This window comes from Martes martes (genome assembly GCF_963455335.1).
Source record: "Martes martes genome assembly, chromosome: 3".
In the NCBI taxonomy this organism is placed as follows: domain Eukaryota; kingdom Metazoa; phylum Chordata; class Mammalia; order Carnivora; family Mustelidae; genus Martes; species Martes martes.
The window spans coordinates 2375990-2403784 of record NC_137890.1 but is presented as its reverse complement, the minus strand read 5'-3'; the positions used below and the strand labels follow the sequence as shown (position 1 = coordinate 2403784).

At 58.0% G+C, this 27795-nt stretch overlaps 1 protein-coding gene across 3 annotated transcripts; it reads right to left on the bottom strand.

Annotated features, from left to right (window-relative positions):
- Window positions 1-48: 48 nt before the first annotated feature.
- Window positions 49-27795, bottom strand: RAB20 (RAB20, member RAS oncogene family). 3 transcript variants are annotated; one of them, XM_080798754.1, is made up of 7 exons: window positions 7644-8353; window positions 6943-7207; window positions 5720-5895; window positions 5354-5480; window positions 2389-5168; window positions 1482-1555; window positions 49-1226 (listed from the first exon to the last, which is right to left on the bottom strand). In XM_080798754.1, the coding sequence occupies exons 5-7, from the start codon at window positions 2439-2441 to the stop codon at window positions 697-699; spliced, it is 657 nt and encodes a 218-aa protein (XP_080654880.1). In that variant the 5' UTR covers window positions 2442-5168; window positions 5354-5480; window positions 5720-5895; window positions 6943-7207; window positions 7644-8353; the 3' UTR covers window positions 49-696. The 3 variants fall into 3 exon arrangements, with proteins under 3 accessions (XP_080654880.1, XP_080654881.1, XP_080654879.1); XM_080798755.1 differs by lacking the exon at window positions 7644-8353 and adding an exon at window positions 7413-7511; XM_080798753.1 differs by lacking the exons at window positions 1482-1555; window positions 2389-5168; window positions 5354-5480; ... (1 more) ...; window positions 6943-7207; window positions 7644-8353 and adding an exon at window positions 27280-27795.

Sequence of the window (27795 nt, the reverse complement as noted above, 5' to 3'; positions counted from 1 at the left end):
CGCCAGGGGTGAACATAAGGTCTAAATCAACAGTTTGCACACCGTTTTACGAGGTCTCGTAATCCTTTTTAATAATAATCATAGCTCACATGGATACAATCAGTATAAAAGCAGTAATCCCGGACTTTGTATAAATTAACAAGCCAAGAATCAAGGTGACACATCCACACACAAGGGCCAAATGGTAGGACCAAGGGGAGACCGCCACGAAGACAATGTCTGCGAAGACGTGTAAGTGGGCCAGGCGCCACGGCCAGGCGCCACGGCCAGGTGCCCACGCACACCAGGTACCACAGCCGGGTGCTCACACACACACACACACACCAAGTACCACGGCCAGGTGCTCACGCGTGCCAGGTGCCACGGCCAGGTGCTCCTACACGCCAGGTGCCGCAGAAGCTGGGCCACAGGCTTCAGCAAGGCCGGGATATGGGAAAGGACCAGCACCGCACAATGGTCTTCGGGAGTCTCGGCTCAGAGGAGTGTTTTCCACAGGCAATTCCCGTGTCCCCGCCTCCCACACAGCGATGCAGACGGAGGCGCTGTCCCCGCAGACCACGGGACACCCGCCTGTTGTTGTCCCCGGACGTCCTCCTCCGGGTGCCGCCCGCTACGCAACTCCGCGTGCCTTCTGACCGCAGCACACTGGGCCGGCCCCGGACCGCCGCAGACACCGGGACTCGGGGCCCCGCTGAGTCAGGCGCAGCACCCGGACCTGGTCCGTCTGGGCGTCTTGTGGCTGCTGATGTCCACTGTCTGCGGCGGCCCCTGGGCTCTCTGCCGCAGGATCATGGGCACCACCATGTCGAACAAGGTCTCGAACAGCAGGTCCACGTTGTAGCCGGTCTTCGCGCTGGTCTCAAAGCACATCTGCTCGGCCGCCGGCACGTCCTTCTCATCCAGCATCTTGTACTTGAGGATCTTTCTGTAAAGGGCCACCGCGTCTTCCGGCCGCACCAGCTTGGGCACTTTGGGTGATCCGCCGCTGCCAGCAGTCCCGGGGCCGGGCCCGTCCTCCTCCCGGCCCTCTGTGGGCCCGTCCTCGACGAGGTCCACCTTGTTCCCCACGATGGCGAAGAGGCAGTCCGAGCTGGCCGTGTCCGTGAGGCCCAGGAACCTGTCCTCCAGCTCCAGCAGGCTCTGCGGGTGGCTCACGTCGTAGGTGAGGATGACGGCGGCCGCACCCCGGCAGTACAGGGAGCCCAGGCCATGGAACTGCTCCCGCCCTGGCCGGGAAGACGGAGACAGAGAGAGAGACCCCGGTTATCTCTCGTGCAAGGACGCGGCCCCCCCAACCACACCCCATGGCAGCCCCAGCGGGACGGTGGAAGTGGACCCAAATGAAATGCAGGTGTGGTCAGAGCCAGGCCGGGGGAGACACTGGTTTGCACAAAGGAGTGAGCGGCCCGGGCCCTACGGGATCCAAGGATGGCGCCCTTCTGCCCCGCGAGGTGGCACAGCAGCCTGGTTTCCAGGCAAACCTTTGATTTTCACTCCATGCATGTAATTCAGAGAAAGGGTCACGGACTCACACCACTTGGGTCGAAAGGGATCCCTGACGAAAAAGAAATGAAGAACCCTTCGTCTGTGAGTCTTAGGAGCCTAGACAGGAGGCATGTTACCCACACACGTGTATTTATATAAAATGTGTGTCCTTTGCCGATAAACCACCATTTTCAGCCAAATGACCAGAGAAACACAAACAATTTCTACCCCAATCCCCATTCTGATCGGGCCCTGACATAGGCCAAGCTACCCTGCCTCCCCTCCGGGCCGGCTGGCTGCCCGCCGTGACCAGCCCCGGGGAGAGCAGCGTGCCGAGAAGGCCAGCCTGGGCCCACGCCGGACCACTGACGTCCCCCCGCACAGAGCCACACGCGAAGCCACGGCTCCTGCTTGTCCAGCAAAGCCCCAGGTGTCTCCCCACGTGATCCAGGGGGGAAGGGGCGCGGAGAAGGTGCCTCCAGGCCTGGCAGGGGCTGGAGGCAGCTGTCTCCCGAGATGCCGAGAGTGGACACGAGGGGTCAGAAAGCAAGCTTCCGAGGGCCACCTGCTGAGGGCGGCGTGCACCCCAGAGCCGCACGCTGCCCTCCGCACCGACCGCCAGCAGTCCTGGGACGGATCATTTCTTTACAAGTTCACGGCAAGTGACACTGCCTGCCAGTGCAGCCCCCACCCCCGGCGCTTCCCAGACCCACCCCAGGAGGCAACGCTCGAGGAGTCTTTAGAAACAAACGGGAACACTGGCCACGGCGGGCATCAGCTGAGAAGAAAAGCGTGACAGGCTTCCCCACCATCGCCCTGAAGAAGGACTCTTCCGTCAGACACCAATCCCATCTCCAGCCAGCGAGGAGATTTTCCCACAGGAAAAATGTTCCCAGTCCCCACCCTAACTCTCCCGAAGCAGCGGCCACCGGAGAGGGCGGCGGCCTTCCAGCCATCCCGGGGGAGTGTCTCCGAGTCTGCCAGGTGGTCCGCTGGGGACAACTGGGGACAACTAAGCCCGGGCCAAGAATACTTTTCCTTTCCGGATAAAAATGTCTGCTTTGCCTTTTAAAAACAAGAAAAAGTACACAATAGTGATACGAGAAAAAGTCATAGTAACTAAGGGAGCGGGAGTGGAAGATGCCACCTGCCAGGCTGAGAGGAGCCCAGAGCCCGTCCGAGCAGCCGCTGCGGTCCCACGACCCACGGGCCGGGCGTCCCCGCGACTGAAGGGCTTACGGGAAGCAGCATGAGCGCCGGAAATGCTGAAATGCTGTTTCAGAGACTCTGCGGCGTTCGGCTGCTTTCCGACGCGTGCAGTGCCCATCACGGCACGGACACCGGGAACTGACCCGGGAACTGAACCCGAACTGAATTCAAGTGGGACGCCCTGGTGTGCGGCACCGAGACCACAGCGAACACGGAGTGGGGTCAGGAAGACTCGGCCTCTGACAGCCGGCTCCGCCCAGCTCACAGTGTTTGAACTCAGGCCTAGTGAGTTTTCTGGTGGTTTGCGGGCCTAGCGGAGCGAGGCCCTGCTGCTGCGTCCGAACCGCTGCAGGTCTACGCGGGCGGTGCGCACCAGCTCTCCCGCCGCAGCCGGGCCGGGTCTCCCTCTCTCCCCGCACCGTGTTCCCCGGCCTGAGGCCCCACACGCCAACTGCAAAGCCAAAGCCCCGGGAATTCCCGTAGTTCCCCGTCCTGGGCTTCACTGAGGAACTCGACAGCCTCATGGTCTGATTCCGGGGGCACCTGGCTGCCCCACGCCAGCCCTGAGAGGGTCAGGAGAAAACCAGGAGCTGCTCCGGGTTGACCAGTGCAGCTGCGGGTCGTCGGACCCTGGACCGGGTGACGGGGCCAGGCTGCCAGGGTGGGCGGGCCCGGCCGTGCGGCCTGCCAGTGACCGGGGCAGGCAGGAGTCCAGGAGAGCGACCCAGCCTCCTCCACCTCCAGGAAGCCGCCCGGGCTCCCCCTGCGGTGGGTGGTCCACAGGGCTGCAGGTCGGGGGCCTGTGCGACTGTCCGGGACTCCTGGCTCGTCTCAAAGCAAATCAAGACGAGACCCGTTTCACTGAGGCCCCCCCCCCCATGTACTCACATCCGCAGGAGGGCCTTCTTTTTGAGGCTGAATAATCTTCCATTGTGTGCCTGGGACACACTTTCTTTACCCATTCATCTGTCCAAGGACACTGGGGGAGCTCAGTGCATCAGGGACACACATACTGCGAGATGCCATCTACCCTGAGGCACGGAAGACAGCCACATCTGGAGACGCAGAGACTGGCCTGGTGCTCGCCAGGGCCTGGGGGCAGGGGAGAGGGAGAGACGGAGAGCAGGAGGGGGAGGAAAGCTTGGGCCAGTGGCCGGGAGAAGCTGGGGCGGCATCAGAGCGGTGGACAGGCCACTCGGCCTTCCCAGCAACCACACAAAGGGGGCCTTCCCCTCCGCACAGCTCAGAGGGGGAAGCCGAGACCGGAGCCCAGAGCCGGGACCCTGGCCCACCTATGAGGCAGTCTGTGCTCTCACCACCCGTGGGAGAGCCGGACTCTGGGCACAGACCATCTGCTTTCAAAGTCCCCACAGTGTGACCTTGGGCAAGGAACTCTGAGCCCCCGTTCCAGTGTCCTGTGGCCAGTCCCCCCCGAGGGAGGCTGTGAAAGTGTGGGACACGGGGAAGCTCCCAGCAGTGTGCGTGCTCTACGCCGGACCCCTCCCAGACCCCAGCACAGACACCTTCCCAGGACCCCATGTCCCGGGCTCGTCATCAGGTGCTCACACACGGGCTCCGGTGGCCACGTCCACCACAAGACCGCCGGTCTCATTTTACGAGCCTACCTTCCAGCAGATGGCCTCCTCCCCAGCTCCGGGTGTGATACTGGATCTGCGGGGCTAGATCTTGTGTGGCTGAAAACAGCCTGGCAGCAGGCACAGTGGGGAAGGGGGACAGGGACACGAGTCGGCCGCCCACAGGGGCCCAGGCAGCTACTAGACAAGGGAAACCGCTCGACTGGCTTCTCTTCATCCTCAGCTGTCCTCGGCCCGCAGACCACCGGCCCTCAACCCCGAGCACAGTATCACTTCTGCTTAAACGGTCTGAAATAACACACAGGTGCGGGGCCATCGGAAATCACAACGCTGGCTGCACGGTTTAAACACGGGCATGCTCTGTTTCATTATTTCTGAAATGAGAGTGACGCGGGGACCCCCGCACCAGAGCACATGGACCAGGATGTGACGGGGGCATGGGTGCCTCTGATTTGAGAAGCTCCCTGGGGACGGCGAGGGGCAGCCAGAGGGGACCCCCCACCAGCTTGTCTGGAGCAAGTCGGAGATAAGCAGCCAGGTGTTGACGGGAGAAGCAGGAGGCTGCTGATTTCGATGGGTCGGAGAGTAAGGTCTACCAGGAAACAGAGACACAAACAGGAAAAAAAGGAACTTTTTTTTTAGGCGGGGGAGCACAGAGGGGCAGAGGAAGAGAGACTTTCCCGCAGACTCCATGCCTGGCCCGGAGCCCAATGAGATCCTCAATCCCAAGACCCCGAGAACACGAGCTGCGCCGAAATCAGGAGTTGGACGCTCCCCTGACTGAGCCCCGAGGTGCCGGAAAGGAGGAACTTGTAAAACACCCTGCAGGGTCTGGAACACCCACCGGGCAGGAGCTCACAAAAACACCAGTGTGGCCACCTGAGAAAGACAAAGAACTCAGGTCACAGCACCAGAGGTGGGAACGGGGAGAAACAGGCGGGCGTGGGAACAGCCCGGAGGAGCCCCGTCTAGGCGGAGCTGTGCCGTCCCTCCCTTGGAGATCCTGTAAAAAAAGAACCCTTCTTCCATGCCCTCAAGTCTCACTGTGGGACTATACACGCGACCTGTGAGATGACTGCAGCTCGAACATCCCGGGTGTGCTCTGACTCGAGTCCACCGCCACGGCAGAATCTGGAACATTCCCACCTGGCCGTGCTTCCAAACGGACGATGAGCATGGCTGGAGAAAGGCCTGGGGAAACGGCCACCCCCAGCAAGGTTCGCAAACGTTTGAAGCCTCTTCGGGCATTAAGAGAAAAGCCGCACCGGTGCCCCTGGGGTGAGGAAAGGCCGGGCCGTCCGGGGCCAGCACGGGGTGCAGCCGCCTCTCCCGGTGTGCGCACACAGCAGAGGCCAGGACGCTTCCTACGAGGATCCACCATCCACCAGGGGTCCCAGGCCGCACGCAGGGAGCCCGCCACCACCACACACCTGTGTGTCGGCTAACCACCGGGCGGCAGTGCCCCTCTGGACTCCAGCGTTAGTGCAGAAGTGACCATGAAGGTTACTGAGAACTGCAATCAGCTGACTCTGAGTCATTAGATGGCCTTCCATGATGTGGGTGGGCCTTGTCCAATCAGTCGAAGGCCTTACGAGCCTGGGATTTCCTGGAAAGGATTTCTGCCTCAACACCACAGCCTGGGTTACAGAGACTCTCAGCCAGCTGCCTCACGGATCTGGAACTCAAGACTGCCACACCAGCTCTTCCCCGGTCTCTGGCCTGCCAGCCTGCCCTGCAGATTTCAGACTTGGGAGTCCCACCCTCGCCGGAGCTGACGCCTCCAGCTCCCTCCCTCTCTCCCTTCCTCCTTCTCTATTTATTTTGTACTTATTTATAAACTCGTGAATTTATACATATTATATTTATATACACATTTTATATTTATATAATATATATTTAATATATAAATTATGTATAATACATATTACACGTAAATACGAATGTTTTATGTTATATATTATATATGATATATATTATATATTATATATATTATGTTATATATTATATATGTGTTATATATATATTAACATATAATTATATGTTAAATATATATATAAATTTATGTTTCCATTTTTATAATTACGTTTACTTCCCCCTCCTCCTGGTTCTGTGCCTCTGGGGAAGCCTGAGGATCACACCCGTTTCTCTGGAATGCGTCCCCTCAGGAACGAGGCTGTTGAAAACCAGGGCTCCCCAGAGGGTGCGCGGTCTCGGGGGCCCGTGTCCCCTCCCGCTTTCCCAACTCCAGACTGTCTCCAGGGAGGCCCCGACTCCCCCCGGAATGGAGAGTGCCCCCGCATGGTGGCCTGGGGGCCCTGAGCAGCACACCTTCCGGGCAGGCGGTCTGCGGTGGCCCACAGCTGGGTGCCACCCCCAGACCCGCCGGGCCCCACAGGCAGCAGGAAGCCGTGGTCCCGGCCACGCTGGCCGCTCGCCCACAGGAAGGAGGGCAAGTCTGGGGACAGGCTTCTAGCAGCTGTACGCATCGCTGAGGACTGAGGCAAGACGGTCTGTCCTGCTCCCGGGCCCGACCGGCTTCCCACATGCAGACCCCACGGGGCAGACCCTTCCCACAAAACACATGAGCCTCCCTGCCAGGGTTTCAACAGCTGAACAAGAAACACAGGAAAGCTAGGATTTCCAGATCCGAGACCTTCATGGTGGGCAGGAGAGCACAGCACAGGGGCCGGAACGGGGAATTAAAGGGGGCATTTGCTGGGGTTTGAAGTTATCTCCTCCTTCTATCTTTTATTCTTGCTTTCTGTCCTATAAAAGGGCGCCCTGTCATCTGAAGGGGGCAGAGTGGTGGCCCCCAGATGCCCGCAGGCCCTCAGCGCTGGAGCAGGTGGACGGGCCCGAGAGGAAGCAGGTGTCGGGGCGCCAGGCTGTGGCAGCGTCCTTCCCACGGCCATCCACACCTGCGGGGGGACAAGGGGAGGCACAGAGGCTGACACCTGCAGAGGGACCACGAGGCGGAGCCTGGAGGGGCCCGGCTGCCAGCCCAGGGGTCTCTAGCAGCTGGGACAGACACACGGAGCGGATGTCCCCTAAAGCCTGCAGCCGCCCACACCTTCACTCCAGACCCCCCAGGACGGACAGAATAAACCCCCCCCCAGGACTCACACTCCGCAGGGGCCCCGGGCTGCAGGGCGAGGCCTGGCAGGCCACAGACGCCAGAAGCCACACATCAAACAAGACCAGGTCCACGTGCAGGGGTCAGGCTGCCCAGAGAAGCTTCTGCTTCCTGCCCTTGGCCCTCCCGCCCCCTCCACACGCAGGAGACAAGCGGGACATCTGTGGCCTGCAGTGACCCGCCGAAGGAGAAGCTGATGGGACAGCTGGGACAGCACTGACCTCGGGTGCCCCGGCCCATGGGGACAAAGTCTGTGTCATCTACTGAGCCAAGTCAGCAAATCTGCTGACTTCCTGAAAACAAGTCGCCAATCCCACGGCTAAGTCCCTGTGGACAGCAGCGTCTGCAATTGCTTCACTGTTTCTGGCTCAGCCTGGGGCTGCTTCGGGGAGGACCTCTGCCCTCTAATCCAATTGCTGGAGAAGGAACCAACCACCCAAGGCCGGTTCGCTGTCTTTCTGGAGAAATGCAAGAGGGAAGAAGCAGTCACCACCGAAAACTAACAAGTCAGCCGCGAAGGAGGTGGCAGCTGGCGGCGCCCCAGGGGACACTGTCCCAAGACCCAGTGTGAAAAGCACAGGTGGCTGGCACCAGGCAGGTACGGGCAGGGGGACACAGTCCCCTTGAGTCCGGAGCTCCTCCCTGCCGAGAGGGCAGAGCGGAAGCAGGGCTGGGCTGACCGCTGGGTCTTCGGGCCCGTGTGAGTCCGCGGGGTGCTCACGCCCCCAGCACTGTTGCAGCACCGCGCGCAGCCCGGACACGTGCAGACGCCTCGCGGGGACCGCACGCAGGCCGCCCTGCAGGGCAGGCGTGGACCCCGGCCATCGGGGTCAGCGGCCCTGCTCCCCAGGCCAGCTCCCAGTCCGACTCGAGCACGGCTTAGGGGGAGACCTGGGTTCAAGAAAAGAATGCCACTATTTCAAAATCCAGAGGAAACAGCGACGGGGTGGGTTCTCTGACACCTGTTACCAGAAACTGAGCAAACCCAGAACGGCCAGGAAAGTGCAAAAAGCGAGCCATGGAGCCGGCTCCCATGGGACGGCGGCTGCCTCCCTGCCGGGCAGCGGTGTGCGCAAGTCTGAAGGAGCCAGTCCCTGCTCTCGGACGGATGGGGGTGCCCCCAGTGTCCGCCGCCGCCGGTCCCTGCTCTTGGACGGATGGGGGTGCACCGGGTGTCCGCAGCCGCCGGTCCCTGCTCTCGGACGGATGGGGGTGCCCCGGGTGTCCGCAGCCGCCGGTCCCTGCTCTCGGACGGATGGGGGTGCACCGGGTGTCCGCAGCCCCATCCTGAGGCCAGACCCTCCCCACCGCCCCCCAGGTTCACACGTCCCTGCACAAGGAACCCCCCGGACCCTGTGCCGGGCGAGACCCGAGCCAAGAGCCATCAGCTGGATGGTGAACCGGAGTTTGAAGGGACCAACCCTACCCCACAACACAAACGGGGCTGTTTTTCTGCCAGAAGGAAGAGCTAAAACCCAGCACCCACAGAAGAGGGTCAATAACATTTCCAAGACAAGCTCGTAACGACAGCCCGAGTGTGACTCAGTCGCTCGCGGCACGGTTCCTTACGTTTTGCGCTCAGCAGCCTGACGCCATTAAAAGGTCTAAAAAAGCACAGCCCGCGTCGCGACACGGAGGAAAGTGGCTGCTCTTGCGGCCACGGAAGGCCCCGCGCTTCCACGGGACGGACAGCGAAAGCGGGGCTGCGGGCCGCACGGGGGGCGGGGGCCGCTGCGGGCTGGGGGCACGCAGGCCCGAGTCCGGAGTCGTTCTCCTCTCCCCGGCAGAGGAGCCCAGCCCCGCGGCGACTTCCATCTCCCGGGACCACCTGCTCCGGGACAGAGAGAAGGCCGCTTCGGGGAAAAGGAACTTGTTTTCTCATTTAAATACACGCAACGCAACGTGCTTTTACCCAAATCGGCACATGTGTCATTTCTGTTTGTTTGATGACTTGATGATGAAACACAAAACAAAGACCGTGCCATATGCCAAATGAACTAAATCATGAGCTGCACAGAAATTAGTCCCTTGCCTGTGACTCACCACCAGGCTTTCCGAAAGGACTAGTAAGGTTCCGGAGTAGCTGGGGTTTCCTTCTCAAATTACTTCACTCTCCTCAGACATGAGTGCACCAAAAATAATTCCGTAATAAAACCTAATAGTTCAGGGCGCCTGGGTGGCTCAGTGGGTTAGGCCGCTGCCTTCGGCTCAGGTCATGATCTCAGGGTCCTGGGATCGAGTCCCACATCGGGCTCTCTGCTCAGCGGGGAGCCTGCTTCCGTCCCTCTCTCTGCCTGCCTCTCTGTCTACTTCTGATCTCTCTCTGTCAAATGGATAAATAAAAATCTTTAAAAAAATAAAAAAATAAAAAAAAAACCTAATAGTTCAAATAAAGATATGATCTCTAACAATCCGATATTAAGAAAAAGAGGCAAATCCAAAGAAAAGACACTTACATAAAAGACTGAGCTTTAAAAAAAACAGAAAGCTCTCACATACCAGCATACTTGATCCGATCTCCTCTACCTCCAACAGATACACTGTTGTCTTGGGATAACTCACTTCTAGAATGAGGTTATCAGAGAAAAATTCAATTATTTGCCAAATGCTCTACTTACTAAACCAGGAAACTAAAATCGTTTCGGACTTTTCAGGGCAAGTTTTTACTCGTTTCAGAGTCGAGACTGAACGGCAAACGTTCTTTATGGAGAGCCTTCTCGAAGCACCGACTTCTCTAGAACGGCCTCTTACCGCAGCACCCCATTCAGTAGACAGCGCAGTTATTTCTGACAGGCCTGCTCTCCAGAACAGCGCCCTGTTCTTCTCCATAATACAAAGTCTTCTGAGAAATCCACACAGCAGAGAACAAAGCTTTTTCTGTTAATTCTATCCCGAGGGAAGCATATTAAACCTTTTCTGAACAATCCTAAGGAATCCAAGAGTCTCCCAGATGTTTACAATGTCTAGTTATCTCTTGCTTCACACACACGGCGTGTTCCCATAAAAGTCCCCAGAGAGTACCTCATCCATCGACAGACACTGTGAAACCAGGTCCCCCTTCTGGGGATGGCTCGGGCGGCCTGGAAGTACCTGGGTATAATTTCATCAGTTCAACAGCCCAAAAACCCTTGTAAGTCAATCATATTAAAGTATTCTGTTAGAACTCATTTTTTTAAAGATTCAATTGTTTATTTTAGAGAAAGAGAGACAGAGAGCAAGCAAGTGCATGAGCAGGAGGAGGGCAGAGGCAGAGGGAGAAGCAGGCTCCCCACTGTGCAAGGAGCCCGGTTGAGAGGCTCGATCCCAGGACCCGAGGATCACAACAAGCCAAAGGCAGATGATTAACCGACTGAGCCACCAAGGGGCCCAAAAGTAAATCTTTTAAATAATTACTTAGAATAGTCAAGTTCACAGAGACAGAAAGCAGAGTGGCGGCCGCCAGGACTGGGGAGGGGGCCTGGGCGTTGGTGTTCAGTGAGCACTGAGCCTCTTCTGGGAAGGGGAGAAAGTTCCGGATGGCAGTGATGGTCACACAACAACATGAATGTACTTAGTGCCACCAAGATGTACAGTCAGAAATGAGTCATATGGTCGTCTTGCTATGTGTATCTTACCATGACAGAAAAACTGTCTGTGGGTACGCGGGTGGCTCAGTCGGTTAAGGGCCCGCCTTCGGCTCAGGTCATGCTTGCAGGGTCCTGGAATCGACCTCCGTGTCCGCTCCCTGCTCAGCAGGAGCCTCTCCTCCCTGCTCGGGCTCTTACTATCTCTGTCGCTATCTCTGTCTCTCTCTCTCAAATAAATAAAATCTTTACCAAAAAAAAAAAAAAACTGTGTATTTAAAGAGATGACAGATAGACAGACAGACAGACAGAACTGCATGTGAAAAACAGCACCTACTACGAAGACCAGAAAACCCGAAAGGCCAAGTCCCCGCCCGTCTCGACCCTCACAGCTCCCTTCTGCAGCGGCTGCGAGCCCAGAGCGCTTCCTGTCCACCGGGAGATCGGACTCGGGAGGGCCGGGCAGGACCTGGATGCTCGGGCCCACGGACCTCCCTTTGGAAAGCAAGGCTGCAAAGCCGCCAGAGGTCCAGCGGCCGCTCTCGTCAACGCAGGATGAGACACGGATGAGCACAGCTGACTCTGCGACTCACCGCAGCCAGGCTGTGACACGTCGCCCGTCAGCCTCTAGTGCCTTCTCCTGGGACTCTGCGCCTGGTCGTGTTCCTGGGGAGGAGGGGGAGGCGGCAGGGAGGCGGCGGCAGGTGGCTCAAGCCGCGAGGGGCCACTTGCTAGGTGTCAGAGCTTCCCTCCTGAGCACAGGGGCCCGTGGCTCCACAGTAACCAACCGGAGTTAATCAGACCGGAGATTAATTAGGTTTGGGATGCGGCTTTGCAGTTGCTGTAGGAAAGGGGCCGGCTGAGCAAACAACAGATCCGCAGGCTTTGAAAAGTGGGAACAAAGTGTCCACAGATAGGATACAATCACAGTGCAGGGCCCTGCTACTCCCAAAGCTCTAGGAAAGGCAAATCACACACTGTCCTTATCTATTCCCAAGGCAAGGTCCCGGCAGGAGAGTTCCCGTTAGGACACACTCTCCGGACGCAGTTAAAACATCCCGCACTCAGCCTGGCTTTTCATGCCATAGGACAAGCAGCAGCCAGTCCGAAAAGAACTGCTTCCTCTGCCCTTGGTCATTGACACAGGTGTCCCTGGGCCTCAGTGTCCCCACCGCCGTCGTCGATTCCGCTAACCACGCCTGTCAGCACCCCCTCTCAGAACCGCCCCCAAGAGCTAACTCTGAGATCCCACTTCACGTGCCCGGCGGGACGTCAAGCTAGACACGTGTGCACACTCGCATGCATGTGCACACATGTACACGTATGTGCCTATGTGCACACACATGTAGTCTGTCCTCCCCCACTGTATGGAGCACATCTCTGATCTGGAAGCAGAGCCCCGCAGCGCTCACGCAGCTGCTCAAGGACCCCCCAAGAAACAAGCGGCTCCTGGCACGCAAAGCGGGACATCGGAGTGATTAGTCTGCATAAGGAAAACGCCAGACAATAAGGGTTTTAAAAGCAATGGGGGGGGCCTGGGGGACTAAGTCATTAAGCACACCTGAGATCGAGCCCATGTCGGGCTCCCTGCTCAGCAAGGAGTCTGCTTCTCCCTCTGCCCACCTCCCCCCGCTTGTGATCTCTCTCTCTCAAATAAATACAATCTCTTAAAAAATAAAAAATAAAAAAGCAATGGAGGGCCTCTAAATTTCGTTAGGAAAAGAATGAGATTGGGTCGAGCATTTTTTTTCTAAGATGTTGTTTATTCATTTGACAGAGAGAGAGAGAGAAAGAGAGATAGCACAAGCAAGAGGGGGGGCAGGCGGCGGGGGCGGGGGGGAAGCAGGCTCCCCGCTGAGCAGAGAGCCCGATGCAGGGCTCGATCCCAGGACCCTGGGATCACGACCCGAGCCGAAGGCAGAGGCTTAACCCACGGAGCCACCCAGGTGCTGTGGCCAAGTATTTTTTAGAGCAATGCTACTCTGAAATGTGTTAAAAGGCAATTTTCAAGAAAGGGCAAAACCATGACTCCCATAAAGATATAAAAAGCAAATACTGAGGTGCCTGGCTGGTTCAGTCAGGACGGCACACAGCTCTTGATCTCGGGGTCATGACTTTGAGCCCCACATTGGATGCAGAGTGTACTTTAAACAAACAAACAAAAAAAGTAAATATATGTTAAAAATCTGATTTAGTTCATTGAATGAGGGAGCAAGACAGATGTCATCACTGGCCGAAAGGCGTCCAGGAGACGCGGCTGTGGGAGGACACAGTGAGAACACCGAGTGCCACGGGATATACGTCAGGCACGAGGAAATTAATGAGCAAACGGAGGCAGAACCATCTTTTCCACGGGGAACAATGAGCCACCACAGCCTCAAATCCAAACGAGGACCCATCCCACCACGCACACCTTTCCTTCACAGCACAAGGGGACGGTACGAGCCCTTGGCCTGCGGTCGCGTCTGCACCCGCGTGAGGTCCACAGGAGGAAAGCCTCTGCCTCGTCCCCTGCTCGTCCCCGAGCTCCTCAAGGCGCCCGATACGTGGCAGGTGCACAGCGCTGACTGAGCGAGCGAGTGAGCGAAGGGGTTCACGCCTCCTGTGGTTCACTCTGGACACAGAATGGGACTGAAACCAGACGGAACTTGGAGGCGGCCACACGGACTCCTGGAGTTCGGACAGGCACAAAATGGAGAGTCAGCACAAAGGAGGAAGATAACAAAACCCTCACCTTGAGCCCCAAGAAAGGTACAGAGCGGTACATGCAAAGGGCACAGACACAATGGACCGTGCCCTTTACTCTTCCGGGGGCCTCTCTAAGCCCAGCGCGCCTCCTGTTGAGAACGAATGCTGACCGTACCCGGACTCTGGCCAACAGGCTACCAGTTTTTTAAGTTCTTTATTCCTGCTGGATCGTCTCACTCCACAGAAACTGTGGTCGCTTGGTCTCTGACTGGAAGCTGGAACTCAGCATCCAGCGAAATACATGAAAATTAAACAACCAACCCAAACCATGCCCATCAATCATCCCAAAAGTTATTCCTCAGCAGGTCAGAGAGAAGCCACGAGATGGGAATAAGGGCAGGTGTCCCCTCCTTACAAGTGCTCAGGGGCCCTGCTGGGCCTCCGGGGAAGGAAGAAAGCCCGGGTGTGGGTCCTGTGAGCCATGCAGGGCCCTTCACGCCCACGTCCTAACCGAGCTGCAGAACCAACCCTGGAAATCGGGTTCACTACCCGTCTGAGGACGAGGCAGCTGAAACTCAGAGCCAGAAAGGACAATATCCTGCCAGAAAACTGTCCCACTGGTTCAGCTAAAAAAAAATTCTGTTGCCTCCCAGACGCAGCTGTGAGCTGGAAGTTGGGGCCACCGAACCATAGAGCGGCCTGAGACCACCACTTTCCACGAGACCCACAGTCACCCACCAGCCGTCTGTTCTGAGCAAACGCCCGCTTTGAGTGAGGACACAGCGACCGGCAGGCCAGCCATGTCTGCGGGGACACAGCCCTGGGGGTCCTTCCGGCACACAGGCTCGACCCGACCCAGGGTGTCTGCGAACGGGCCAGGCCGAACGCGGTACCGTAAAGCACAGGGAGTACACGTCCTTCCCCAGGACTCGGACGCGGGGACCTGGACAGCCCCCAAACCAGGCCCACGAGCTCATGGCAGCGGGCGGTGGGTCCCACAGGCCCTTCCTGAACCAAGTTACCCAGGAACGGCGCAGCCGACTCCACGGGTGAGAGGTCTGGGACCCCCGTCTCAAGGACAAGTCCGGCGCGGTGCTCACCTCCGGGGCTGCACGAGAACACCACCTCAGGCACGGGGCCGGCAGCTCGACGTGGCAGAGGAGGGGAGGACACGGAAGCTGTTACTTAGAGAGGTGGCCCAGAGGCTGGAAGCACCACAGGTGCCGGCCCTAGACGGGGGCACCGCGGTCCCCGTCGTCCCACCGTGCACGTGCGCAGAGACCCCGTGCTGCTCAGAGCACGTCACAGGCTCACTCCCCCTCACACTAGAGGTCACCTCTGTGAAGGACACACACGCTGGGTGACCACGTGCGGAAAGCCCGGGGCAGTCAGCCCGGCTCAGCCACTTCTGGGCTTCGGGTAACCCGGCACGGATGTGACCTTGTCACATCCTGGGTCCTGGGACGATCCAGGAGCTAACGCACATGCAGAGCCAGGAACAGCCCTGGTGTATACAGCAGGCGCTAGGTAAGCAGCAGCTGCCGTTTGGCCAAAATCGCAGGGAGGCTGCTGAGACGGGGTCCCTGAACGACGGCGAGGAAGCTGAGCCGCCACCACAAACCGCCGCACGCTCGAGCTGTTCTGCACAGCCGCGCTGACTCGAACCACGCAAGCGCCTCAGGTGTAGCCGGAACGAAAAGGATTCCCACACCAGCTGCAACTCTCATCGACCCCCGCCGTCTCCCCGATGCCTGCGAAGCCCCCTAATAATGAAATGAGACCTTTCAAAGGGTAAGTAGGAAAAGAGATCAGCAGAATACAAAACCCGAACCTGAGGGCAACTTTTTTTTTTAACTGTCCATTTTTTTTAATTTTTTAATTTTTTTAATTTCTTTTCAGTGTACCAGAATTCATTGTTTTTGCACCACACCCAGTGCTCCATGCAATACGTGCCCTCCACAATACCCACCACCAGGCTCACCCACCTCCCACCCCCCGCCCCTCCAAAACCCTCAGACTGTTTTTCAGAGTCCACAGTCTCTCATGGTTTGTCTCCCCCTCTGATGTCCCCCAACTCCCTTCTCCTCATAACTTTAGTTAGAACAATGCATCCCAGGGCACCTGGGGGGCTCCAACCGTGAGGCGTCTGCCTTCAGCTCAGGTCATGATCCCGGAGTCCTGGGATCAAGCCCCACATCGGGCTCCCTGCTCAGTGGGGAACCTGCTTCTCCCTCTCCTGCTCCCCCTGCTTGTGTCCCCTCTCTCTCTGTTAAATAAATAAGATCTTTTAAAAATACTAAATAGGGACGCCTGGGTGGCTCAGTTGGTTGAGCAGCTGCCTTCGGCTCAGGTCATGATCCCAGCGTCCTGGGATCGAGTCCCGCATCGGGCTCCTTGCTCAGCAGGGAGCCTGCTTCTCCCTCTGCCTCCATCTGCCAGAGCTCACTCTCTCTCTCTCTCTCTGACAAGTAAATAAATAAAATCTTAAAAAAAAAAAATACTAAATAAATAAATACTCCTCTCTTTAAAAAAAAAAAAACAAAAAAAACACCTGCATTCTTGGGATGCCTGGGTGGCTCAGCCAGTTAAAGGTCTGCCTTCAGCTCAGGTCATGACCTCAGGGTCCTGGGATCCAGCCCCGCGTCGGGCTCCCTGCTCCTCGAGGACCCTGCTTCCCCCTCTCCCTCTGCTGCTCCCCCTGCTCCTGCTCCCTCTCTCCCTCTCTCGAGTAAATAAAATCTTCTTAAAAAGTGCACCTCTAATTTTCAGAAATAAAGGAAAAAACAAACGTATGGCAACTTTCCCACATCTTCCATGTTCCCCCACAAAACACACAGTCTGCAAGTGTGTCTGGAGAGAAAAGCCATCACAGGGACGAAGAAAGAAGCTCTCCGAGAACCCGTAAGCAGACACACCCAGCCCAGCTGCGGCACGACTCGTGCACGCTGAGCGCTCGGGGCTCCAGAGCGCGGTGGAGGGTCCCCGGGCCGCATGGGAACGCAGGAACGTGCAGCCCCTTCCGGGTCAACCGAGGAAGGGGACGACGATTTCTCACTGTAACAAAGCACACGCACGACGGAAGTCCTGGGAGGGGGAAGGAGAACGTCCACAGCCTGACTCCGCACAGACGGCCCCCGCCCCAGCCCCCCTTCCCGAGGGTCACTCCCGCCGGAACAGTTTTACAAATAAACACAGGAGCAGCTACGAAAGAAAAGATCTTTTGTTTCTCTACCAAAAAAAAAAAAAGAAAGAAAGAAACACAGCGCTTCCCAAACAACGCTCCAGCCAAGGGCCTGCTCTCCCACGGCCACGGGACCGGCCTTGACCCCAGACACCGCGGCCGGGACGGACGCTCCATTAGGCTGAGCGTTCCAGGCTCTCAGCTGCCTTCCTGGCCGGCTGCCCTCCCACTGGAGACGCCGGGGGGACAGTTCACACGTCCTTCAGGTCCACTGAGCAAGTCAAGCACGGGGAGCTGAGTGAGCACGGGGGGGGGGGGGGGGGGGGGGGGGGGAGGGGCTGAGGAGGAAGACGGGACCCCGGAGCCCACCCTCCTCCGGAACAGAGATCCGGCCGCTGACTGCCAGCTCCTCCCCCCCGGCCCCGGAGGCCACAGGCTACAGAAGCAAACCCCTGCCATCTGTGGTCCTAGAGCTGTCCCGGCTGGGTCACGGCCAGGCCCTCACCGAGCCGGCCGCCGGGCAGGTGCGGGCGGGGTCTGTCCCCTCCGAGCAGGGACAGCCGGCCCTCAGCCTCAGCCTCAGCCTCGCCTGCACCGTGCTGCTCCCAGGGCGGCGGGGACCCGCGGGCGCTCCGCACAGGGAGGGGGTCCGCCGTGCCCGCAGAGGGTGGCAGCGCGGGAAGGATGGCGTTAGGTCTGTGTCCCGCCGGCCTCCGATCCTGCCCCGATCCTGCCCCGCTCCCGGCACAGCAAAGCGCCATCGCCTCCGGGCCTGGCTTCCCGCAGAGGGGAGCCGCCGGAATCCCGGCCACGCGAAGCGGCTGTGAGGCCCGGAGCTTGGAGGGCGCCCCGGGAGCCGGGACGGAGCCCTGCCGCTTGCAGGGTCCGGGCCTCAGGCTCAGCCAGCGGCACGTCAGCCACCTGGACGCCCCCGGCGAGCGTCCCCCGGGCGGCTTCTCCGCTCCAGCACCCCCTTGACCTCCCAGTGGACTGCAACAGGGGAGGCCTGAGACGACCCCCCGGACGGGACACCGAAAGGCAGCACAGAGCAGGGAGGAGGGGACACAGTCCCCACACGCTGACGCCAGCCACTGTTCTGCCACCAGCTGGCCGTGGGACGTGGGACGCGAGCTTCTGGAGCCTACCTCTTCATCGCAGAGGGGGAGAAGCTGAGGAGACGGGCGGTCGCGGGAATCGCACCAGCCTCTACCTCGTCCCCCTGCGCCCCATTACACGGATGGGACTGTGAGGGACACCTGCCGGCGAGGACGGAAGACCCTGAGCGGCTCCACCGCCGAATCACGGCGCCTGCGAGGGCCAGGCTGGTCTCGTGTTTGCCACCAGCAAGCCCACACAGGTCAGAGCCAAGCTCCTCTGTGCCCACGGGCCCAAGGCCGTCTGATCCCCATTAAAAAGGAAGGAGGAGGAGGCGTTGTAGGGGTTGAGCAGTTTCAGAAGTGGGAGCACAGCGAGAGGCAGGCCAGGCGGAGGGCAGGCAGCCACCCCTGCCCATCCACACCCTCCAGGTCCACAGGACAAATCAACCAGCAGGAGTGAGGTGCTCTGGGGCAGACACAAGCTTGGCATGGCGTCTGTTGAAACGCAAATTCTAGAAAGTGCGTGCATTTTGGTTAGCTCCCTCAGAGCAGGAAGGAAGAGCTCCAGAAAGGGCTGGATTTTGCATGCCGGCTGGAAATAATTTATCACTGGAAACCAGGGGATTCGTAGCCACAGCGGCGCTCACCGTGTTCCGCAAGTGACCTTCTTTCTAAAAAACGCTGCGGAGACCAAAACGAACCGTGAAATGTGTGTTTTGTGGCCCAGAAAAGAAATCAAGACCAAAACCTTACAATTCTTAGGTCTGCTACTGCAAGGGGCCCCTCTGCAAACACCCCACCTGGTTCCAGACACACGCACGCTACACCGTGTGTGTGTAACATACATGTTACACGTTACACCCACACAGAAATGAACAAACCCAGCCGCCTGGGTGCCTTCAGCTCAGGACATGATCTCAGGGTCCTGGGATCGAGCCCCGCATCGGGCTCTCTGCTCAGCAGGGAGCCTGCTTCCCTTCCTCTCTCTGTGCCTGCCTCTCTGCCTACTTGTGACCTCTGTCAAATAAGTAAATAAAAAATCTAAAAAAAAAAAAAAAATGAACAAACCCGCCCTCAGATTTACACACACATGCTCGTGTCGAATCAGCCAAGAAAAACAAGCAGCAGCCTATCTTCCTCGCAAAGGGGGCTGGGTCTTAATTACCTGCGTAATAAACACTCCAAGACCGTCCGTGAAAACGAGTGTCTGGAACGCTGCACAACAAACGAGGGCGAGCGCAGAAACCTCGTCACGACCGCTGTCGGGTCAACTGCTGTGGAGCGTCCACCGCCCGCAACACCCAGACAGCCTACTCGTGGGTCGCTCACCTGAGAGATGAAAATTTGTGTCTACGCAAAAACCTCTACGTGAGTATTTACAGTGGCGTTGTCCATAATCACCAAAACTGAAAGCCATCCGAGTGTGCTCCAGCTGGGGGACGGACACGCACGAACGCCACGGCACAGAGGAATTCAAACGCCTGAAGCAAAAGAGGCCGGACTCCAGACGCCCCGTACTCTGGGTCTAGAGAAGGCCAGACTCTAGGGACAGAGACTCGTGGGTACCATCTGGGGCCGGCGGGGAGCCGAGGAGACGCCCAGGGACACAAGATTGTGATCTACGATAGAAATGGTTTGTATCTTGATTGCGGTCACACAACTCTAGGTATGTGTCAAGTCTCCTAATTATACACTAAAAAAGAGTGACTTTTACTGCATAGAGCCAAACATTCAATAAACCTTACTTAGATATAAAACACAATCTAGACAATTCTACCAAAAAACAAAAACTACTACCTACGCAAAACTTGTTGCCAATTTCTAAAACAAAGCTTTTTAAATCTGTATAAAAAAAAAAAAACCTCCCCAATTTGCCTAAATAGTGTATTAAGCACAAAATAGCATTCTGCTATGTGTAATTTTTTTTAATATTTTATATATTTAAATGAGAGACAGAGCGACAGTGAGAGAAGGAACACAAGCAGGGGGAGTGGGAGAGGGAGAAGCAGGCTTCCTGCTGAGCAGGGAGCCCGATGTGGGGCTCGATCCCAGGACCCTGAGCCGAAGGCAGAGGCTTAACCCACTGAGCCACCCAGGCACCCCACGACTATGTGTAATTTAAGGAAGAGAAGAATCCCGAGTCCACCCTGGCGGCACATGCGACAGGAGCCCGACTCTCCAGAGCCACACGCTGGGACAGAAGACGGGCGAGAGTTCGACAGCGGCGCTCTTCTCCCCCGCTCTCAGCCCTTGAACGAGATGCCTCCGTTCTGACGGCCGCGGGGTCGGGTGGGACACCGCTGTCCCTTTGATTCCATCTCCCCTCCGGGGGCTTTCGAGACTTCCTCCTCGTCTTTCGTTTTCAGGATTTCGTTATGTTGTGTCTTGGCAAGGATGTCTCTCCGTTTATACTGTTTGGGCTTCTCTTGGCTTCTAGAACCTGCCGGTTTCTGTCTCTGCCGACTCCGGGAAGCTCCCAGCCGTTCCTTCTTCTGGGACTCTGCGAGCCGCACTCCTTCTCCTGTCCTTCCAGAACTGGGACGGCGCGGTGTCCATCTCCCGCCCCACCGGCCGCCCGGCTCCGCCCACCTCCCTCTGCGCTCTCCGTGCTCCGGGCTCCGTGTTGGCAGCTGTCTTCCCACACGGTTCCTTCCTCCTTCTCCCCTCCTCCTGGCTAGGGAGTGCTCCCCGAGCCTTCTGGTTTTGTTACGGCACTTTTTTCATTCAGGAATTTCCATGTGGGTTTCTTTAAATTTGATTTTGATGAGGCTCTCTATTTTTTCACTTGTTTAGGGGTTCGTGATTGTTCAGGGAAGCAGGCTCTGGATGGCTGTCAGGCCCTTGTAGGGGTAACACGACCACCTCTGTCAGCTCTGGGCTGGCCTCTTGTGATTGTCCTTTTTGACTCAGTTGGAGATCTCCCTGGTTCTTATACGATGAGTGTTTTATTAAAACCTGGACATTTCCACCCTGTGCTATGAGACACTGGATCTTCCTTATATCTTCCCTTTGAGCTGGTTCCTTTGTCCCAGTAGGGCCCGGGGGGCTGGGGCACGTGCTTTCCCTTCCCTGACAGGTGGAGACAGAAGCCAGACCCCCGGGGCAGCCTCCACGGGCACCGCCCAGGTGGCAGGAATGAGAGTCCCCGCTCCTATGAGATCTCGATGGTACGGATGGGGGTGCCCCAGCCTTTTCTGATTGTTTGGCTGGACTACAGCACTTGAGGTCTAAAAGGTTCGTTGGGAGGTGCCGGGGTGGCCCAGTCGGCTGAGTGTCGGACTCCGGATTTCAGCTCAGGGCCTGATCTCAGGGTCCTGGGATCAGCCCGCACCGGCACAGTGGGGAATCTGCTTGAGATCCGTTCCCTCTGCCCCTCCCTCTGCTCACACAGTGCACACACTCTCTCTCTAACAGTAAGTCTTTTTGAAAATAATAAAAATAAGTAAACAAATGCCCACACATATATATAAGAGGTTTGTTTACTTGGCTACCTCTTTCCTGATCCTTTGGTGAATGAACGGGCTTTCAATTTCGTCTTGTCTGTTCCCTTAGGCGTTTCTGGGCTGTTGGCTTCTTCAGCTCCAACTCTGGGGAAAATGAGGCAAAAAGAACACCCAGGGAGCCCACCACTGTGTCACTCTGTGGATCCGGAAATCCCGGCCAGCCTGCCTTCACTCCACCTTTGAAACGAACGCTGGAATCTTCCTAGGCCAGTGGGCACTTGACAGCAGGACCAGGAAAATCTGTCATCCCAGTGATGAAGCCACTCCCGTAAGAAGAAACAGTTGTGGGGCGCCCAGGGGGGCTCAGTCGGTGAAGCGTCTGCCTCCAGCTCAGGTCATGATCCCGGGGTCCTGCGATCAAGCCCCACATCGGGCTCCCTGCTCACTGTCTGTCTCTCTCTCTCTCAAATAAATAAATATTTTAAAAATATACAAATAAAAAAGAATGAACCGTCATTTAAGCTCATCTTATGTACGCGTGAGGACAGCTGTATGTACACATTTTTGTACAGAAAGGGAAGTTATGTGAGTCACAGCAAAGCAAGAGGGCAAGTCCGAGATGAAATCCGAAAGCCTAGACCATCCTCCAGACACATCAAATGGGATTCAGGCATGAGCTAACCAGTATGGTTGACCTCAATTAGTTAAATTCTCCCGAATCAGCACCACGCGAGTGAGCCTAAAATACCTCTTCCCACCCCCAGAGTCCTCGGAGCCCCTCCAGGAGGACTCCGGGCCGACCTCCCAGCCCCCGCACTGTTCACAGGCGTCCTTTGTCCGCTGACGTCTGGCAGGATAATGGCGCCTTGTCTCCCCGCTGAACCCAGAACCCTGGCTTTCCTTCCACCTGTCTTAACACCCGCATTCGTATTTCGGCCACCATTTCCGATCAGGAGAGCAGAGGAATTCTGCAAACGCGGCCCTGCACCCAGAAGGTGAGCCCTTGAAGCCTGCGGTAACGGGACAGATGGGGACCCACCCCCGAAGACACGGGCTCACCCACCACGCAGGCTCTGCAGCCTTGGCGTCCAGATCTCAGGGGTAAACTGAGATGTTTTTCCAAGAACTTTTTTTAGTGGGGGCTCATAAGGTCTTAAGTCCAAGCCCAACCCTCACCCCAGTCCAGTTCAGAGTGGACCACACAACCCGCCCCACCGTTGCCTGTAAGTGACCGGGGTTCCCCAAGGACTAAACGCTGGTCTGCAAGTGCATCAGCCTGGCTGTGGGCCAGTAAGACCTCATCTATGCCGACCAGCTCAGTCTGCTGACCTCCGGGAAGGGATGTCGTCTGCCACATGCTCTCCCGTCACACAAACACCAATCGCTGGGCTCAGGGCCACCAGGCTCGGGCCTCCGGAGCCAATCGGCAGCCACACAAACATCATCAGAGTCAAGGGAGATCTGAGTCCTCCAACCTCAGCTCCGGCTTGCACAAGCCGTCCACCCGCTTCGGCACCACGCTCTCGGGGCTCCCGGAACTAGACGGTCCTCACCGGCCAGGCCAGAGGGTCAGCGATCAGCGACCGTGGGGTCCCCGTCAAAGAGAGCTACTCTCCAACTCATCGCAACAACGCCAAACCTTTCCCTGTTGCTCCCTGGATCCAGGAGCAGCTGCCTCCAGGGGGAGCTGGGGGCTGAGGCGTCTACGCACCGTGGAAGGGGGATGATGGGAGCTCCCGGTCCTCACGGATGGACCATCTCTTCTGGTTTCTTCAGCGGTGGGTGTGCCTCCCCGTCCTTCTGACGCTCACAGGGCGGAGGCCCTCGGCTCTGCCACAGGGGCCAAGACCTCTCAGCTAACTTCACGGGCACCGCAATGTCATACCCAGACCTGTGTCATCTTCTGGGTTGCACCAAAGTTATCTGAGAGAAAGACCTTAAACCAACTGTCACCTCTGAGATGCAAGGATGGTTTGACATTCTCAAATCAACGTGACATAGCCCATGAACAGAGCGAAAGAAAAGAATCATGATCGTCTCCGTAGATGTGGCAAAAGCATGTGACAAAACTCAACACCCATTCATGATAAAAATCATTAACAAATTAGGGATGGAAAGAACATTTCAACATACAGTCATTACACCAACTGCTCTGAATCTCCCCTCTCTCTGATCTCTCCATTTACTGCAGAATTACTTATGCGGGACCCGCTCAAGCCTCTCTTGTCCTTCTAAGACAAGCCTCTCTTGTCCTACTGTGACAGTCGTGGTCCAAAGCACCCAGAGCTAGGAGATGGTTGTTTCTTCCTGAAACACCAACAGAGCCCTTCCTTCCAGGTACTACTGTCAAGCACTGGGCCAAGTTCAGCCCACCGACTGCTGACAGCGCTTTGGGTGGCGACTGCAACCGCCCCATTTCATGGAGGAGGAAAATGACGTGCAGACACACACCACACACAGGATCGCACACGTGGCCAGTGGCTGCGGCCGGCAGAAGGGCACACGCCACCCCCACGGGCACCCCGCAGACACGTCCCAAACCCTGGAGCCTGTAAGAGGTTATGCTGTGGGGCAAGGGGGACTAACGTCGCAGACAAATTAAAGTTGTTCTCCAGCTGACCTTCAAGAGAAACGGGAACCCAGTGGAACCACGGGGGCCTCTAAATGTGGGGGAGGGGGCTTGACAAGTCGGGGTCCGAGAGACGCGATGACAGACACCACAGCCTTGGGGATGGAGGATGAAGCAGCCACGGGATGCGAGCAGGGAGCTAGAAAAGACGCCGAAACAGACTCCCCCGGACCCTCCAGAAGGGAGCGCAGACGGCTGACACCTCGGTTTTAGCCCGGTCAGACCCATTTAGGACTTCCGACCTGCGCTTTTTAAGCCACTAAGTTTGCTACTGAAACAGATTTTCGTCCTGGGAGCAGGGACTGCTGTGACAACGCTGGACGTGGCTTTGGAACTGGGCAACAGAAAGAGGCGGGAAGCACATGAGACACGTGATGGAAAGAGCCTGCCTGGCCGTGCGCAGACCGACAGAAGTACGGACTCTAACAGCCAGGGCAGAGGAGGAAGAAGGGAGCGAGAGAAAACCGGTATTGTCTTTAGGGGATGCCAACCCGGCATGAAGACTTCAGGTAGAAACACGGGCGTTAGGGCCAGCGTGAGCTCAGATGGAAACAGGGAACGCGTTTCCGGAGGCTGGAGGAAAGGGGACTGAGTGGTCCAAACCGGTCCTCGCCCGATGGATACTGGGGGAGCAAAACTGAGCCTTAAAAACTGAGCCTTACCTGCCCCCCGGAGGCTGCAGCCTGAGGGACGAGGAACAAAGGAGGGGGCCGGTAGCCTGCAGGGCTCCGGGGAGGAGTTTCTCTGGATGATCCGGTGTGAAATGACGCCACTGCTTTCCTTGCCGCCCCTCCCCGCTCCCCCGGAGTTGAAAACCCACGAAGCTGCCGCCCCAGGCGTGGAGGAGGGGCCGGGCTGACTTCACTGAACGAAGGGCACCATCTATCCAGACTGTTCCGGCCAAGAGAGCGGTGGCGGATTCCGCTGGGGCCCCATCTCGTCTCCGGGCAACCGCCTTTGGCTTCCAGAACCCATCAAACCTTCACGGTGAATGCCCCACACCTGTCTGCCCGGCGAGGCGAAGATCAGAGCAAGGCACCATGAGCGGAACACACGGCACCTGGACAGACCAAAGTCTGAACCCCTGAGCTTCTGCCAGCCTCCACGGCCCCATCCCAGACGTGGACGTGACCTCGTCCGCCTCAGAAGGCCTCTTGTGTCCCGGAATCAGGTATCTATTAACCAGCCCAGCAAACCTCTCCTCCCCGCTCCAGCTTCCGGCAGGACAAGAGTAAGTCTCTCCAACCTTCCTCTCACCTCTACTACTGAACAGCCCGTCACCGCGCACACCCTCCCAGCCCCCCTGCCCCACCTCCCGTGACCAGGGCCAGCGCTAAAACCAGCGGGTCCTCACCCTCCACCTTGGTTATGAAAAGTCAAATGAACACAGCTTGAAACACAACGTCTGTGGGATGGGAAGGACGTTCAAGAGGAAGACAAAAAAAGCCCACCCACAGCGGCGGGGCTTCGAGGCACAGAGATGACGTGTGTCACCACCAATGCCAAGCCTCGGTCACCCTGTGTGTGTGCACACAGCTCAGCCGTGTGGGGACCAGGCCTGGCCACCCCCGCCGCCCCAGCAGCCTGACCCAGCGCACATGAAGGGTTTCAGGAACGAGAAAGCAGGAGCCAGGAAATGAGTCGCCAGCCCGGGGCTGGACAAGATGTCTAGGCACAGCATCTGCTGTATTACAAAATCCTCTGGTGATCAGGGTCCCGGCGGCGTCACGTCCCGGTCACTGAAGAAAGTGGCCAGCCAAAATTACTTTGCCACTTCACACTCTTGACGCCAGAGAGCCTGCTCGGCACCAAAGGTCGGCTCCCACTCCAGAAACCCCGCCTCCCACGGCAGTCGCCACAGGGCCGCTCACCTGGGGACCCCGACACCCATCCTGATCGTCCCCTTGTAAACCAAGGACAGCAACGAAGGCCAGTCGGCCAGCTAAAGGACCGACAGGGCCAGCCTCGCACAAAACAGGCAGCCGAGTCACTTCACCGTGAGGTGACCTGTGAAGCTGACGCTCCGTCCCTACCCAGCGCTTAGCGCTACAAAGTCAGCTTCGGGGGAGCTTCGGGGAAGCGTCTGCGCAGCCTGGAGAGGAGAGCAGGGATGGGTACACCTGTGCCTGGGAGACGCTGTCTTCACAGCGTGACTGCAGATCATTCAGTCAGCCATCAAGCACTGCACCGAAAGGGGCCGCACGAAAGGAAGCGGGACGGGGCAGGGCAGATGGACATCCGCGGACTCCCTCAACTCCACTGCAAACCGGGAACTAGTTCTAATTTTGTCCACCCAGCACAGTGGGCGCCCGGGCTGGCAATCGAAACTTTCTAGACGGGACCTTCGGTATTTACGTCACTCCTGAAAGTGCTGGGCCTGTGGAAGTCGAGCGCCCTGAAAATGCGCCCACCGATTCAGCGCCTTTCTTCCTTTTCCTGGGGAAGGAGGAAAACTCTCGGATAGGACTGTCGTTACCAGTGCACTTTTGCAGAGTGAACACACCGAAAGCCCGAATCAAGACCCTGTGGTGTGTTCTTTTGGAAAAATCACAAAAACTACATGTACTAAAAATAATTCATTGCTATCTTAAAAATGCCTCCGCAGAAAACCGCGTCAGAGCCCCGGGACAGACAGGAGCCGAGATCAGGCAGGTGGCAAGTGAAGTGGGAAACGCAGATGCGGTCCGCCTGAGCCGGAGGTCTGCGCTCGGCTTCCTGGTCTCCTAACCAAACCCCGGGGAGAGCCTGCGGGAGGGCTCTGAGGCTCAACTTCCTCTTTTGTGAACAAGGGGTCGTTAGGCTAGCCGTGCTCAGTCCTCCAAGTGGCTGGGAGTATCATATGAGATCCTGTCCATGAGCGAGGGGTTCCGGTTAGCAGGATGGTGGGGCTCCGGAGCCAAGCCACCATGCGGTACACAGACACCAGGAGCCTCTCTCTTTGGAGTGTCACCCGTCATATCCCTAAGACCCACGGAGAGGCTGAAGTTTCCCACCCAGCAAAGGAGAACAGGCAGGGACAGAGAGGGGCCCAGGACGGCTTCCCACTGTGCCTAGGGACCTGATCCATCCCGAGATGGGGTCACACGCAGTGCGAAGGCGGGACTCTGTGCCCCGGGACCCAGCCCTGGGGGAAGTCCTGCCCTGGGGCACCCCGGCCCTGAGGGGCCCTGCCCTGGGACAGCCCGGCCCTGAGGGATGCTTCTCTCCCGCCGCGGGGCCCCAGGACGGCGGGCCCCCGAGCGGTGTCCGCCCTCACCTGCGGTGTCCCAGATGGAGATGTTGTAGGAGCGCCACTGCTTGAGGCAGAAAGCACCGCCCACCGTGCTGACCGTGTCCGGGAAGCGCCGCTCCATGTACCTATGCAGCAGCGACGTCTTGCCCACGTTCATGTCCCCCAGAAGCACGATCTTCCCATCGGGCTTCCTCATCTTCCCGCAGGAAGTCCCCCTCCTGCTCCCCGCTCGGGTCCGGCCCGTGCGCGCCGGGCGCCGCTGGAGCAGACGGTCGCCGCCCCCCGAACGCCGGACCCCGGGACTCGCGAGGACCGACTCGCGGAGACCCGGGCTCGCGGAGACCCGGGCTCGCGGGGAGCCGGAACTTGCGGGGAGCCGGAACTCGCGGGGCCCCGCCGGGACCCTCCGGCTCCGACGCCCGGGAGCGCGGAAGAGTAAGTGGGTCTCGGAGCCGGGCGGGAGAGGAAAGCCCAGCCCAGCGGCCACCTGGGGTGTCCAGAGCGCGGCAGTCAGCGCCCGTCGAGGGCGCCCGGGCCCCG

Coding starts and splice junctions, on each gene's coding strand:
- RAB20 (XM_080798753.1), bottom strand. CDS start 27,451: ATGAGGAAGCCCGATGGGAAGATCGTGCTTCTGGGGGACATGAACGTG. Junction 1,227..27,279: donor CTCCATCTGGGACACCGCAG/GTGAGGGCGGAC, acceptor CTTCCCGGCCAG/GGCGGGAGCAGTTCCATGGC.